This window comes from Alligator mississippiensis, chromosome 11 (assembly GCF_030867095.1).
Source record: "Alligator mississippiensis isolate rAllMis1 chromosome 11, rAllMis1, whole genome shotgun sequence".
NCBI lineage: Eukaryota > Metazoa > Chordata > Crocodylia > Alligatoridae > Alligator > Alligator mississippiensis.
The window spans coordinates 38,713,391-38,729,854 of NC_081834.1; the positions used below are offsets into that span (position 1 = coordinate 38,713,391).

At 43.3% G+C, this 16,464-nt stretch overlaps 1 protein-coding gene across 7 annotated transcripts in view; it reads right to left on the bottom strand.

The window, feature by feature from the left end:
- RNF111 (ring finger protein 111) overlaps positions 1-16,464 on the bottom strand; it is a 99,408-nt gene that overhangs the window by 40,509 nt on the left and 42,435 nt on the right. For all 7 annotated transcript variants that reach the window (XM_019477760.2, XM_019477759.2, XM_019477757.2 and 4 more), the window contains one exon: positions 8,229-8,355. In XM_019477760.2, the coding sequence (XP_019333305.1) occupies positions 8,229-8,355 (127 nt within the window). The remainder of the gene's footprint in view (positions 1-8,228; positions 8,356-16,464) is intronic.

The following is a 16,464-nucleotide window of genomic DNA, read 5'->3' on the forward strand; positions in this document are numbered from 1 at the left end:
ACACTCTGAAAGGGCTTTGTGGAATGAAAAGTGAAGCCCCACATAGAGAAAGCTGCCACAATGTCTTGGCTATTACTGTTGATACGTGTCACACACATTGATTTCATTTCATCTCACCAACCCTGTCTGTTCCCCTCTTCATTCTGCAAGATGGAGACACATTCTAAAAACTGTGGAGAACTACCCTGTTTCCCAACAAAATCACTATAGTCTATTGGGTCAGACATCTGAGAACTGTGAATAATAAGCTTTGGTTGTCAGTTTGCCAAAAGAGAGCATTAGAGCTGGTTAGAAAAACTAACGTGGATTTTCACCAGAATTAGCCAACTTGTCAGGACAGACAGACAAATTCACCTAAGAATTCAGAAACAAGACAAGCAGTATTTTATTCTGTTTCAACTTCAGTTTCATTCTGACTGGGCAGTGGAAAATTCCATGGCCATGTAGCATATTACTCACTCCTGTTACTATGTTTTTTCACTGGATGAGTACGCATTGCTTCAGCTTTGTTCATCTTACTCATGTGAAGACAGGAAAAGTAGGCTGCAGCCTGCTGGTTTTTTAAGTTTGCCTGAAATGGTCTAGAATCAATGATATAACCTTAATCATTTGGGTAAAGTGACAGATTAAGGACCGTCAGAACAGGGTTAGACCAGTTTGTCAGCAAGTCCTGTCCATCATTCCGTCCTAGCCAGGATGCTCACTGCCACAGCTGCCCAAAGTAATAATTACTAATTGATTTTAATTTCACCTCACCAAGCCTGTCTGTTCAAACCCTCTTCATTCTGCAAGATGCGAAAAGAATCTTTAAAGAAGCAATCCTCTGAAAAGTGTCAGGAGGGAGAGAGGAAGAAGAAAAAGAGTGCTTAAAAACATGTTTCAGAGGCTATTAGAGCAAGAGTGAATTTTTATTACACAAAGCAGAACAGGAGCAGCAGACCCCAGTGCCAAGTAGCTGTAAAGCATCTCAGGAACAGTGCAGAGCAATAAAGAAAAAGGCCATTTTCAGAAGTTTCCTCTCAGTAGAAAACCCATTGAAGAAGTTACAGAGCACAGACCCTTGGAAATGAAAGAAGAAAACTTGGAAGCAGAATCTCATGAGGAAGAAGAGTCAGAGTCCACTTTGCCAGTCAGATATGCTCATCTACATAAAAAGTGCGGCAGGGACATGGTGCATGATATAGTTGTGATAAGGCAAGGGAGATGACCCTGGTTATCAAAGTTTCAATTACTTCAGCACTCTGCAAGTAAGCTGAATCCAGCTCTTTCAACATTAAATATTCTTACATGCAACACAGGATCAGTCAGCCATGTTGCAACAAATACAACTGTCAGTCTACTCGGACACTAAGCCTGAACATGGCACATGAATTTTTAAAACTGATCTAAGCAGCAGATGGACAAAGCCTTTGGGCAGGTTAACTGACTTCACTGCCTGAAGTCACAGGGTCAGTGTTAAAATCTACATAGGAGTAAAATACAATAAAGTAATTGAAAACCGGTAATAAAATGAAGCTCTACTTGTTGAGATTATCCCTAAACGAAATAAAGTTTACATTTATCTAGACTGAATTTTTCTTCTTTAAGAAAGCAAAAACTGGTACAACCTTGATGATGAACAGCTTTGGTGCTGTAAAGAGGACCTCACTTGTGATTCTGTATCAGCAACTGGTTTTAGTCAACCTGAACATAGAAGTGTTTCCAAAATTCTGCGTATCCAATTCATGAGACTATCATGAGCAACACACCAGTTTTATGGATCCACGGGTGGAATTAGGGAGGCCAAGGTTAGCTCCAGACAATGTTAAAAACCTTTCAAATACAACATTGGACCCTTCTCCTCACCCAGCCATTTTAGGAAGCATTTCAAGTGGAAACATTTACCCTCATACTGAAGGAACTGTTTTCTACAGTACCAACAGCAGAATGACTATCTCCTGTATAATGATTTCTCTATAAAGATGGGGAAAGAACATAAGGGGGCGAGTTGCATACTACAAAGCAATTAAAATACAATCATAGAGATCAATCAGTCCATTATTAAGTTCCACAACACTGGAACAAAAATTTCAAGATGGGAGGAAAGGATAGATGTAGGATTATTTACACAGCATGCAGTTGACTACATTTCAGAATGGTTGCTTGAATGTACATGTACAGTTGGATAATATAGTGAGCAAAAGCAGTAGGGATCCATTTCAGAAGACACTGGGAAACAACCAGAACAAAAAGAAGAAAAGAAAAAGAAAAAAAAAAGGATGGCATCCCAGAGAAAAGCTACCAGTAGGCAACTACCCTTACAGATTAAACTTAACATTTACATGTGTACACTTCTTTATGAAGGGATACATACAGACTGAGAGGAACTCAGTCTTGGAGCCCAGAGGTAGCAAGAATGCTAGCCATAGACAGACTTCCTTCCATACACATGGCAGGGGGAGCAAGGGCTCCAGACACCTGATGGTTGCACCCCCAGCTGCTATTAGGGGTCCATGCCATACATGGTGCTCAGAGAAGTGCAGTATAAACTGTTATTAAGGGTAGAAAGCTGTACCTGGACTAGTGATGTGTTAAAGAGTGGTCAGACAACTGACTACATGGCCGTTCAGCCACTGGGGAAGCAACATAAGAAAAGCTAGAGAGGCAAGACGAACACCTTTAGTCAGGGGAGAGTCTTAAAGACTGCATTATATCAGGAACAGCTGGGGGGGGGGGGGGGGGGAGTGCAGGGGAAGCAGTATGGTCAGAGGGGTGTATAACTGCTCCTCTGCATGGTTAGTGGCAAGGAAAAAAAATTCCAGAGGCAGTGCACAGTGATCACTTCCTTATACAGGGTATAACTTCTAAATGGTGTTGCAAGGGTGCAAACACTGTTGTCAGTAACTAGCAAGTTCTGCAGCTACTCCAGTTGGTCATATGCAGTATATTAAAAGGCTTAGAGGGAGAAAATGGGGCAGCAAAAGAGAGGGAGAGAAAGAACTGATAAAAGCCTCCAAATTTGTACCCATACCATGGCCACTAAAGAAATGTATACATGTCCTACAACCATAAAGTTGGGCAACATGGAGAAGCAAGTTTTTCCCTAGCAGACAGTAAGCGAATTGCTTGGGAAGAACTAATAGAGACCAACTTTGAAGACCAAATGATGGCCCAAGGCAATCCTTCCTGGGAATCAGAGCATCTTAGGGAACAATGTCCTAAAAGAGTAGGCAGCAAGTAGGAGGAGCAAGTAGAAGGAGCAATACAAAAAAAGGTTCAGACCACAAATGCATAAGCCTTAGAGCTTTTTTTCTTTCACCAAGGAAATGAGGAGACAAAAGTATATAATCTGCTTGAGACTTGAGAAACATGAAACAGCTGGAGTCCTTTGTCCCCAGTTATCCCAAGATACCACCAGTACTGCAGACAAGGTAAAATGGGGGTACTATGACAGGTAGTTACTTAAGAAACAGAAAGAGGGCTTTGGAATGGTTTGTATTGCCATTTCCCAGCTTGAGGAATGTGCTGGTCCTGATGCTATAAAATAGTAGAGGGATATAACAATGATGAATCACCTTTGCCACTGGCCTCTGAATAAGGATGTGCAGTCAGTATTACAGCAACTGCCAACCACTTCTCCCACTCACCATCAAGAATCTAAACCTTTAGCAGCTCAGGAGCAACCATCTCCAAACGTCTCAACCACAAATGCAGAGTTCAGCGTTCATTCAGAGTGAACACTGAACACTTAACCAAGTGACAGAGGACATCAGCAGTAGCCCAAGAAAAGACCTGGTAGCCACAGCTATAAGTATTTTTGTGTATTAGCTCCTCTGGGGTTTGGAAGGAGGTTTAAGGAGCTGTACAAGGAAACCCCCCTTTCCACAGCCTCCAACAGGGAACAAACTAGTTTTGCTCATCAGCAAAACTGCTTACTTTTGTGTTTAATGTACACAGAAAGTTATTGCTACTGTGCTGTGCTGAATTTGCTGATGTGTTGAGAGGTGGTGATAGCTTGTAGAGGTGGAGGCGTTTCCTCCAAACTAACAGTTCCAAATGTGAAAACAAGGTAGGAGTTTGCTGCATTACATTACATTAAGTTTGTCTGGTTTCCTGTATACCTCTCACGGAAGCATTCTAACACAGATTTTCAGAATTTGTCACACCATCTCTCATGTGATACTGGTTTCAGTGTAGAAGTCAATATATGGGGCTGGAACATATGCAGGGCGTATAGTTTGGGACAGAAGAGGGAAAATTTTAAAGTCACCTCTATGGTAACTTAGGCCACAAAAATATCAACAGAAGTTTTGGATACAAGCTTTATCTGACATTTTGAAAGACCTTTCTAATAAAACAAGGAAGTTTGTTGGAATCATTTTGGGGTTATTTATTTCCTTCAAATTGACTACATTTAAGACCAATGGTGAAATGATCAACTATCTCCCTTAACTCCCACAGCAGAGATATGGTCTGGGCATTAGTAGCAAAAAATTGGAAGCCAGCATCAACCAAGTTGTGGTAGTATGGGAATAACTGGCCTAGAACCACTACCTCTTCCTACTCCTTGAGCTTCCTAGCACAGTCTCAGCTCCTTGGTCACCCAACGGAAGAGAACATGCTGGGGCTTACTCTTTGGCATCCTCCAGGAAAAGCTTTTCTGGATCAGTATAGGGCCTAGGCAAAGGTGTTGTGGGTCATACCTGGGGATGGGGCAATAAGGACTGAAAAGCCAAGCTCACTGCTGTGGTGGGGGGCAGTTGGCATAAGGCTAGGGTGACTACATGTCCCAGATTTTGGACACTGGTCTCAGAATCCTGGCTGCTAGAGAAAATTGAAGCAAAAGTCCTGGACTGGCACAAATGTGCCCAGCTCCTGAGTAAGAGGTCAGGCACAGAAGGAGGAGTTCATGCCAATCTAGGACTTTTGCTTTGATTTTCTCCAGGAACCACAGCCACTCTGGACTCTGGTGGGCTGCAAGCAGAGTCTGGGGGAGCAAGTGGGGGGAGGGGGGGGGCCACACTCATGTGTGCACATGCACATTGCACTGTCCTCTCTAGCCCCATTCCTGGGAGCCACAGGGTTGGGAAGGGGGAGGGGATGTGCATACATAAAATTGCCCTGCCTATCCCAGATTTCCCTCAAAGGACTGTGGTCACCCTACATAAGGCTGGCTCTTTGAAAGACCCTTACAGGATTTTTCATCACCTCTGGGTGCTACCACGACAAGAAAAAAAAAGTTCCCAAACATTGGTGCATCAGCATCAGCAGCTGCACCTGGCACATTAAGACACTCTCCCTTCTCACTACCCTTCCTAGGGAATTTAAAAATTCCAGGGTCCTCTTTTCAACCCTCCCTCACCCCATTCCCAGTGATAAGTAAGCAATGTCATTTTCTGTCTATGTCATGCAATTAGTTGATATTCTGTTCTGGGTCCAAGTGGTCTAAATGTTGGAACAAAACATTTCCAACAAAACTCGCTTGTCTCCTAACAGTTGCTTTTTGTTTTCCTTTAGATTTAGAGCCGGTAATTCCATTTCATAGAGGATATTAGGTTTCACATCTTCCCAGGGCTAGTAGGCATAATTTTACTCAGTATCTTTCTCTTCTCTAAAATCTTTTAATAATTGATAAAAAGGGCCCAGTGTAAGCCAGACAAGTTTAAAAGCTGCATTTAAAATTATATTTCCTGCTCTCTGACTTTTACTAGTAATGTTTCAACTTCAAGAGGCCAGTAAAGCAAGTATAGTTTTCATCCAATTTTTTCTTCCTGTTTGAAAATTAGCCCTCTATCAGATGGGTATTTTTTGGAGCTTGGCTAAAGGTTCTTTTGCATGGTCACTTTTTAAAATAAGTGTTGTGAAATAACCACACAGAACAAAGGACTTTGTTTTGCTTATGAGGGAGCAAAGATCCACTTAACCAGTTTAAAAAACAAACTAATAAAAAACAACACAACACCTTTATCCACATGGATTGAGATGGACCAGATTCAGATATCATGTATTGTACCTCATCTCCTTTGATAGGGCTGACATATTTATATTATAATGTCAGGATTTTGCCAAAAAATGAGTTACAAGTATTTTGTTTATGTTTAATGCTCAGAGCACCAGAAAACTTTGAGAATCAAAGAGGTTACTCTTTAAATTTACAGCCATCCAAAAGTACTGAATCCAAGACAAGCTCAAGTACCACTAAAAACCTGAAGGCAGATAAGGTGTTTAAATGTGATGCTACCTACTCAAAATGAATTATGATAAAACAGAAAGAATGTCTCTTCAGTAAGTTAAAAAAAAACATGAAACAGGGATTAAAGTACTGCAAGGTCTTTACATTGTTATTCTGATTCGATTGAGATATTAACACACATGTATATATTAACACACAAATACATCCCTAGATTTTAAAAAATGCAGTAACCTGTCTCACTTATATACAACATACGTGAAATAGAAAACAAAGAATACAAAAACACAAGAACAGAACAAGCCACTTATGTTGTTTTGAACAGTATTTAAAGAATGGTAAATAACTTTTATAACGTCCATTTTATTCACAGAATCTTAAATAAGAACGCCAGGTTCATCCTAAATGGCACTGTTGATGCTGTAGCACAGTAGAAAGTTGACCATCATAATGTGGTTCTGGGACCACTGCAATATGCCTGAGCAGACCAAATGAGGAGGTCTGAAGCGGAAGTACTCGCATATCTTTAAGGTAAGAAATGACGGACCGATTAGAAGGATACTGTGGTATTTAACGATCAGGCTTAGAGTCCTTAAACCAAAAGCTGCACTGAGGGCTATCCTCAGTCATTAGCTAATTATCAGAATTGCCAGTATAAACTACAAAAAAGCAGAAAGTAGACACATATGCAGGTACCTTAGGGAGGCTTCTGTCAAGAAACAATGCTTCCAGAACTAGGTCTTAAATTAAAAAAAATCTTGTTCCATCATTCCATAAAGCATACTTGAACATGACAGATTCTTTACCCGGAATCTGCAAGTTAGTAAGGCCTTTATACTGACAGCTGGCATCAAAATGCCTTGAGAACTAAAGAGTAAAACATGATAAATAAAAGCCTCATTCTACTGGAGTTAGTGACAGCAATGGGAGGATATTTTAGTAACTGAGAAGATAATAAGCCAATAGTTTTTACTCAATATTCTTTTTCAAGCCTTTACAGCTTGTACACAAGCCACTTTTAATTGATGCTGTGCAAAGAGAAAGCTGGACATATAACAACACTCCATCTACCTTTAATCAAAGTCTTGAATGAATGTTCTATGAGCACAGATCAGGTGGATCTAGATCAATTTGACACTTTAAAGCCTATCTGGAACACAGAACACTGAAAGTGATAACTTGAGAGGTATCTGAAGAGTCTTTCTAAATGTTTCTGCAGTTTCAGTGAATGCTTCTAATAAATAATGTATGTTAATGTGGACTGATCAAACAGCTCTGAAGCTGTGCATATTTAACCCCTGTTAAAACTGGAAGCAGTGTGCTAAAACTGCACAGCCCAAGAGAAACAGCACTCTGAAGTGGGAGGGAAGAGACCAGAACCCCCACGATGGGGGCCAGATCTAGCCCACTTGTCTTCCCAGGGGTCTGGAAATTTGGTGAAAGAGGAGTAATAGCAGCATTAACTGCCACTTGCCTACTGCCAAATGTCCAGACCCATGAGGAGCCCCAAGAGCCAGACAGTATATCCCTGTGCACTAGATGGGCCCCACAACATTGACTTACACACAGGGACTGACCCCACATACCAGCCCCAGGCAGGATCTGCCCCATGGACTGACCCCATGCAGTCTATGGGGCAGGAAGGTTGGGCACCACTGTTCTAAACAAAGGACCTCTACTGGAAATTTAAAAAAATTAAGTTATGGAAGAGAAACCTAATCTTCCATATACACCAACAATCCTGAACATTAATCTGATTTGTGGTCAAGCTACAATGTAAATCAATGTTGAAGACCATGATACACCAAACAAATATAGGCACAAACAAGTTAAAAAAAGGAAAAAAAAAAAGACTTAACTAAACAGTTTAACAGAAATCAGGGTTTGGCAACCCCTGGCAAGCCAGATCCATGCAAGTCAGGAGAAGTAGCACTGACAGTGCTAGTGCTAACCCACTTTTGACCCGAGCCAAATCAATCCATCCTACTGCTTAAGAATACTGCCAAGCTGGTTCAGATGTCTTGCTCCATGTGTGTGAGACAGAGAGGGGGTAGCTCACCTATAGCTTTCTCCAACTGTTACAATCTCCACTTCACTGTCTGTTGAGGTAACATTGATTTCTTCATTGGCAGTGACCTGGGGAGTGGAGGATGCTTCAATCACTACAACATCTTCATCTATACTTCCTGGAACAAAGAGAAAGGAAAGTTTGGATGAAACATTTATCACAACCCTACAACGATAAATTTAAGTTATTCGTCTTTAAAGAGACCATTTTAATGCGTGTTTTATGGTGCATATAAAAAGAAGGACACAGTCTGCAGCATAAATTATGTAACAAACTTTAGCACAAACCAAGTCAAAAGCATCTGTCAAGTCTCATTCGTTCCCATTACAAATAGCGACATCTTCAGAGACTTAAGACAGGATTAGACAACTCAATTTTGGAGATACTCCAGCTTGACATCACTCCTAAGCTCCTCCACAATTAGTGCACAGGAAAAAAACCAAAAACCAGGAAGCACAAAGATTAGACAGACTGGAAATAGTTGTGCAACATTCTACCATACAGCTCATAAACAAACATTTTGGTCATTACCTGTACCACCTCATTATTTCATTCCTCAGCCATGATTTATATGAAGAATCTCTATTGATGCACAGTATAAATACTGCTGGTTTTATGGGTTTTTTTTTGTTTTTTTAAATATAACCAGCACCACTTCCTATTTAAGACTTTAATCCTCATCTAAAAAATTAAAAAGGGAAAGTGGAAGATGATCAGTATTAAACTGCAGAACAAAGTTTGTTTGGGTTTTTTGTTTTGTTTTTTAAAGGTCTTTCACAAATAGACAAGGGACCTACAGACACATGATTAAGTTTTCTTACTTCAGAGGCCTGTATTCACTAGACACACTGATGTACATTTCACAGTTCTGCTCTAGTTATAGACCATTTTTGTTGGAAGACCAAGACCAAGAGTCTGAAGAGTGGCTCCTATACAGTTTCTAGCTGCACTCTTCACTCCTTTTCTATGGCAACTCTCATTGGATCCTGGAAGCTCACCACTGAAGCACAAGGGTAAGGATCAGTCATGAAATTACAAATAAACTTACCAAACAAGGTGGGAGTATTTCCCATTTATTTATAATTACATGCACAACAGCTTACCATCTTAATGTTATAATGCTCAACTACAGAGTTGAATTATGAACTGGCTGTTATTAACAGGTAGGAAACAAAATAACTGGAGATAGCTATCTCAGGAGAAAATACTTTAAAAAGGTCCTTAAGAAAATAGTGGACAGGCCATTAATTGGTAAGAGCTTACCCATCTGACTGGAGACCAATTTTCTAGATTCTATTTCTACACCAAAGACCCCTTTAAAATCACCTACCTGAAGACAAATTGAAGATGATAAGCAGTCAGTAGCTGTTGAAAGGGAAGACAGACAGAGATTGCAGCAGGGTCAGACAAAGGCTCCACAGAACAAGTCTGAGGCTGTTAGGCTTGTATGGTTATATGCTTTAAGCCAGCCCCAACCACAAAGATCTTTGTGGCTTTAAATCTTTATCCACTTGCTAGGTACCGTTTGACAGCTAGACATTTTGAAGAGAACTGTTTTGAGTCACCATCCACAGGAACAGAGTAAACTGTGTTACACAAGTGCTAAATAAGATTGTGACTGCCATGCCTACAAAACATGAAGATGGGGAACAGTAGAACCACTCTTTACCTGGGTGTCACTCAAGGAGAGTGGAAGACCTACCCTACCACTCAAGGGGACCACTGGACTGAAAGGAGCATAAGCAACTCCTCTTCCTGTATGTAGGCCTATGGTATGAACAAAGTGGTTGCTATAGCCAGATGATCCACCCTGATCCACTACAGAATACCAGTCTTCCATTATCTCTGGGCATGCCCAGAGGAAGGCTGATGCATAAAGCAAAGCTTTGGTGTAGGAGGAGCAACTCCCTCCAATAACGCTATTTAGCAAGCAAGAGCATGAGAGGTCATAAAATAAATCAAAGAGCTCTATAGAAAGTCAAGCTTGCTCCAGAAGTGAAGTTCAAGAACAGTCATCTAACCACAGTGGAAGCAAGGCAGCTGACTTAGCAGAAGTATCAGGCTATCACACCTAGAACTAACAGAGCTCAGTTATTAGAGGCAACTGAAGCAAGTGAGCAACTTATACACAAGCATGCCTCAGCTGCTGTCTCTGAAAATGTACTGGCTAGGCAAGCAAGCAATGAAGAGCCATTTGGAAGCAATGTGTGCCAATGCTTCACACCCGAGCCACAACTAGCATGTGCTCAGTTCCTAAGAGATGCTAGCATCTAACTCTCATTTAGAAAAAAGGAAAAAAGAAATGTAAACACCTAAATATGACCACGTGAACATGAGATTTCTGAAAAATGAGGGTGCACTTTTTTGGGACCACAACTATGACTCTGGCTTGCATTAGCAAGGCATCCCTTCCCTGCAGGAAGTTTTACATATGCTCCTCTGCTGAGATTTCCCTGGAATGCTTTGCAGAGTATAAAAACAGGAATCCCCCTCCCAAATGAGCCAATTTTACCTAATTTTAGAGAGGTAGATAAATAATCATGCAGAAGGCAGAGCAGAAGTGCATATCAAAGACTAATCAAATCGGAGATGCATAAGCTTTTGTGAGCCACAGCTCACTTTTGATGCATGTGACCCACAAGTGGTTAAAGTTGCAGCTCCAAGCTCCTGCCCAACTGCTGCTCTCCTCATTACTCTGGCTGCAATCAGTGTTTGGGCTCCCCACTGGCGTTCGCTGCCTGCCCATGCCCCTGGTAACGGGGCAGTGCAGTGTGGCAGTCAGGGGACGGCAATGGAGGAAAACAGATGGACTTCAAAGTAAGCTTAAAGAATTTTTAAAAGTTGGAATAATTGTTCAAGTGATTGATTATAGTTATGCTTTCAACAACTTGCTATTGACATATTAGAAGTACTGAGAGTGTCCTTTTATTTATTTATTTATTTATTTTAGTTCTGTAACTTCTCCTTTTTTCTATTTCTTGATCTGTCGCTGATGCTAAAGCTAGAAATGGTGCCTCTGGCAGGCAAATACAGAAGTTCCTTACAACTGGAACATGGAGAACTTAAAAGCATGCAAGGGGAATTTCAAGTTAGTGAAAATCAAAAACAACCCAAACCAACATTATTTCATGTTTAATATTTTGGCAAGTGATCTTTTAGAAAACTAAAACAAAAACTTATTTCCTGCTGCTTGTTTACTTTCTATTGTCTGATTTTCTCCTGACAGTTAAGGGCAAACCACTCTCAAATAAGGCAGTCTCACGAAGTTACATAGATCCATTTCATAACATTTTGAGAGGTAGAAGTACCTATTCATTGTCACATTTCATGGAGTATAGATTTTGGACCTGGTTTTTTGTAACAATTGTACAAAGGAGTCATTTATACATACCTGCTTTCAACAGAGTGAATACTTGGTAAGATGTTTAGTCATACTTTACGGGCATTTATACATATACTTTTTTGACCCATGACACACCAGAGATCTGCCACTTCGGAGCAATTGAGTCTACTCTGCATGCAAGCTAAGGCAAACTGTGCTGCATCACGTGTGGTTGGATAAGTGGTGAAACGCACATCAATGCACAGAAAGTGACAGTGGTGCACTTTTGAACTAAAGCACCTGCAATGTATTTTAGTTCAGAAGCGCACCGCCATCGCTCTCACAACACTAATGTGCATTTCGCCGCTTATACAATGGTAAGCGTCAGAGCTCCAGGCACTTTTCAAAGTGACCAGCACTGTGGCACTTGTACATGTAAAAATGCCCCATATGCTTATAGGGAAGCTAGAGAAAAAAAAGCAGAACTAGCAGCAATGTTTATTCTTCTATGTTTAAAACCCCTAAAGATCTGAGAACTACCAGTACAATACCAAAATTGGAAGCTGGCATTCAATTAATCCAATAGTTTGCTACTTAGAAAATTAAACGCAGGATATTTTAAAATAAGTCAAATGAAAGACAGGTTCACAGTTGTTTGGAAGACATGTTTAACATACAACTTATAGAATCAATGGAAGTGTCTGGTCAAATAACTGCTATTTTACAGAAACCATAAAGTGAAAAAGGCACTACACAACAATTAAAGCAATGTTTGTTGGTTGAACAGTAGCAGCCCAGAAACAGGATGTAGGTAGGGACTGATAAACTAGGCAAAAGATTAACAGCTGTAAGCCTTTAACCCCACTAGAGAACAAATACCATCCTGGCTTGTAATAATACCTATTTTTTAAAATTAGTAGTCAAATGAATGGCATTTCTCCCCTTGCACTACTACTGCTAGTTTTAGGAGACAATAATATTTACAGTGATCTATGAATATGCCTATTAATCAAAACAAAGGGCATCCAGAGGCTAGCAAGAATGTTTTAGAGAAATTTCTTAATTAAAACAAAAGTACTTTAAAGAATTGCCAGTCCTGCTGAGATATGTTATATCCTGAAACATTTTTTCAGCTGCTAGAAAGAGTTCTGATGGAATTGGAAAGGATTTTGTTTTGTTTGTTTGACCACAAGCCAGTTTCAAAATAGGAAATTTATACACCACAGATTAAAAAATCCCAAACAAAACAGAACACCTTGCACGCACACAAGTATGGACAAACTGATGCCTTTTCAACTCCTAGGAGTTACCAGAACTCTTGGAAATAGAAGCAACTGAAGTCACAAGCATCTTCTAGGGAAAAAAATGAACAGAAATGGCAATACCAAAGAAAGACTTTTACCAGGGCAGGCAAAATATGGCCCACAGGGCAGATCCAGCCTGCTAGGCCGGACCTATCTGGCCCACAGAGCCTCTCCAAAAAACAATTATTACCAGCCCGCAGCTGCCCCTCAAAGCCGGTCGGAGAGGTGCAGGCTTTCAGAGGTGATGCACCATCACACTGGGCAGGCTCTGTGCCTCCATTTCCCTGGGGCTCCCAGCACTGCAGCTGGGAGCCCCATGTGGAGGCACCAAGCACAATGACAGGTGACTGAACAGCTGGTTAGTGAGGGGGGCAGCTCCTGCCTGCAGTGCCAGGAGCCACATGTGGTGGCAGGGAGCCCACTCAGCCTGATGGTGTGCTTGTGTGTGGGTGGGCGTGGGGTATGTAAGGGTTGTGGGGGAGTGTGGGACCCCATCACTGGTGGCAGCAGCAACAGAAGCAGGCCCTCAGGGCGCTTATGGCCCACAGCAGTCAGAGCCCCCCAGTGATATGTGGCCCCAGCTGAGTTCCAGGGGCTGCACATGGAAGCACAGAGCCAACCTGGCCTGCTGGCACATGCCTTCAAACCAGACCAGGCTGGCTCCACGCTGCCACGTGGGACTCCCAGCACTGCAGGTGAGAACCATGCACCATAGGGCCAGACCAAGTTGGCTCTGTGCTGCCATGTGGGGCTTCCAGCACTCCAACAGGGAGCCACATGTGGAGACATGGAGCCAGCCCAACCTGGCCTGATGGCACATGCTCCTGGCTGCAGTTCTGGGAGTCCCATGTGGCAGCATAAAGCCTGCCCAGCACAATGGTATGTGGACCGGGAGCTGTGGGGAGTAGTGTGCCATCAGACCAGGTGGGCTCCGTGTCACCACATGCAGCTTCCCACTGGAAGTCCCATGTGGAAGCACAAGGCTAGCCCAATGGCACGTGGCTCCCTCCTGTAGTGCCAGGAGCCCCACATGCTGGCACGAAGCCAGCCTGGTCTGCTTCGAAGGCACGCACCAGCAGGCTGGGCCAGCTCCATGTCACCACATGCAGCCCCCGGGACTCAGCTGGAGCCATGTGTCACCAGAACATTCTGCCTGCTATGGGCCAAGAGTGTCCCAAGGGCCCAACACCTGCTGCCACTGCCAGCAGGGGCTGTGCACCGTGGTGTGGGGGAGGGGATGTGAAAGGAGGCCTCACACCCACACAAACCCCACACCCCCTCCACAAACCTCCCACCCCCATTCCCACTGCCACACAAAGCCCCCCCGTAACCCACCCTCACCCCCCACATACACACTCCTGTATATTGGGTGTGGGTTGTAAGGCTTTATTTTGAGTCAATTTGCAAACCACTTCTAGAGGCACCATCAGGACAAAAATGTTTTTTGAAATAAAATTCAAATATGTTATAGTAGATGTTTGATTTTTAGTATACGATTTGTTTGGGTTTTTTTCTGGTTCCAAGATGGTAAGAACTGTTCCCAAAAAGAGTACTTCCGGAGGGTAAGGGGAGGGACTTCTGGTGGCAAGATGGTGCTTAGGGTGGGGTACCTGTTAAGGGGTGGGATTACCCTTGCAGCCCTCAACATCTCACCAAAAGCTATTAAACGGCCCTCCCGCCAACATAATTGCCCACTCCTACCTTTCACTGTGCTACATACTCTTTCAAGAGGGGCGTTTTTTCAATTAAAGTCAGCTGCTATGAACTAATTTAAGAGAATGCCTGTGAAGGCAAAGCATCTTGTGTGAAAAAAATACTAGCTACAGGTCCTCATTAGGATGTTCTCTTAGCTGTAATTAAATGCAAAGGAAAGCCTTTTGTGCTGGGATCCTGCAGATGTTCATGCCCACTTCAAGTATCTGTGAAGCATGCTGGATAAAATATGTTATCTGCCATCTGCTATCAGTGCTTGGCTCTATGCACCTAAGCCTCACTACCTTGTTTCTCTGGCCAGAGCCAAATGTACATTTGTAGTGCAGTCTGAAAGTATAATGCTGAGATGTGAACAGAGGTGCTGAAGTGCTAGGTAGTTGCACCAAAGGCAGTCAGTAGCATGCTCTCTAGCCAGGGGTGTATACAGTGTTGCTCAGACCTCGGGTTCTGCTCTCCCCCAGCCTATCACTGGAAGCACAGGGGTTGTGTACCCAAATCACTAACAGCCTGTCCCAGTAGAGAAGGGTAAGCAGGCAGGCTGCAGTCAGTGACTGTCCACCCAACTCTCCCCCTCCCTTTCAAGGGAAGGGCAGCAGAGGAAGAAAAGAGCATTGTGGGCTGCTGAGGGACTGAGTGACTCTTTGTAGCACTACAGGTGCTCCATGCAGCACTACAAAATAGTGCAACAGGGAAGTTTGTTTTGGGTTACAGGGAGCACGCAGATTTGGCCATACCTTCAACACCATACTCCTCCGCAGCAGCTCTAGAATAAACAGTTCCTAGTCAGTTCACAAGTTATGCAGTTAAACAGACTATAGTTACCGTACAAGTAGACAGTGGGACAGTTCTACGAACGTAAGCTGCTTATTCATTTAAATATGCAAATAACTCATGCTAATTGTGATGTAAGCAACAGGTAACATATCAGGGCTGGGATTGTTACTGCATTGTCCAGTTAAGCAAATTAGGCACTTCTGATGCATAAGTGAAACACTCTACAACCAAGATGCATCAAGCAAAATATGCTTTATTTGGCTTTGATTCAGTGCATACTAGAAAGAAATCCTTTCATTTAGGTTTTTAAACAAAATATTGACCAAAATAAGATTTTTGTTGATGTTTGAATACATTTTCTAGTTAGCTTACAAAATTAATATGCTCTCTCATCAACAAATGTATTAAAACAGCAGTTTGATGTTCGAGTGCCCCATGGCTTCAAAACACTTTACATACTTGTAAAAGGCACTAAGTTACTGTACACCAGGCTTGTCCAACATACGGCCCATGGGCCAACATGCAGCCTGCCAAGCCATTTTATCTGGCCCATGGCAGCAAAACGCAAAGCCTCAGCAGTGGGGGGGCCGCCACGGAGCGCGGAGCCATGGCAGTGGCGGTGGAGCTGTGGTGGCAGAGTGCGGAGCGTGGAGCCACGGTAGTGGCAGCGGCACTGGCAGAGCCGCAGCAGTGGCGGCACAGCCGCTGCGGAGCACAGAGCCACAGTGGCGGAGTACGGTGGCAGAGCACAGCACACGGAGCCGCGGCGGCAGAGCAGCGGCGAGGCGGGCAGGGCTGGCCCGTGGGCCCCAGCTGGCAGCGAGGGGAGGGGAGCTGCCTACCCCCGCGGGGCCCAGCTCATCAGTGAGCTGGGTCCTGCCGCAGCTGCCCCGAGGGCTGCACGGAGCAGGACTGCCCCAGCTGCACCTGACTGGACAAGCTGGGGATGGGCTCTGCCCCTTGTCCCCAGCATGTGGCCTGGGGAGCTGCAGCATGGCCCGCGCCCTGCCTGCACGCGTGGTGGACAGAGGCACGAGGTAAGTTCCCACGTGGAGCTGGGGACACCTTGGGACCGGGCCAGGGCAGATGGAGGTACGGGGTAAGTTCCCATATA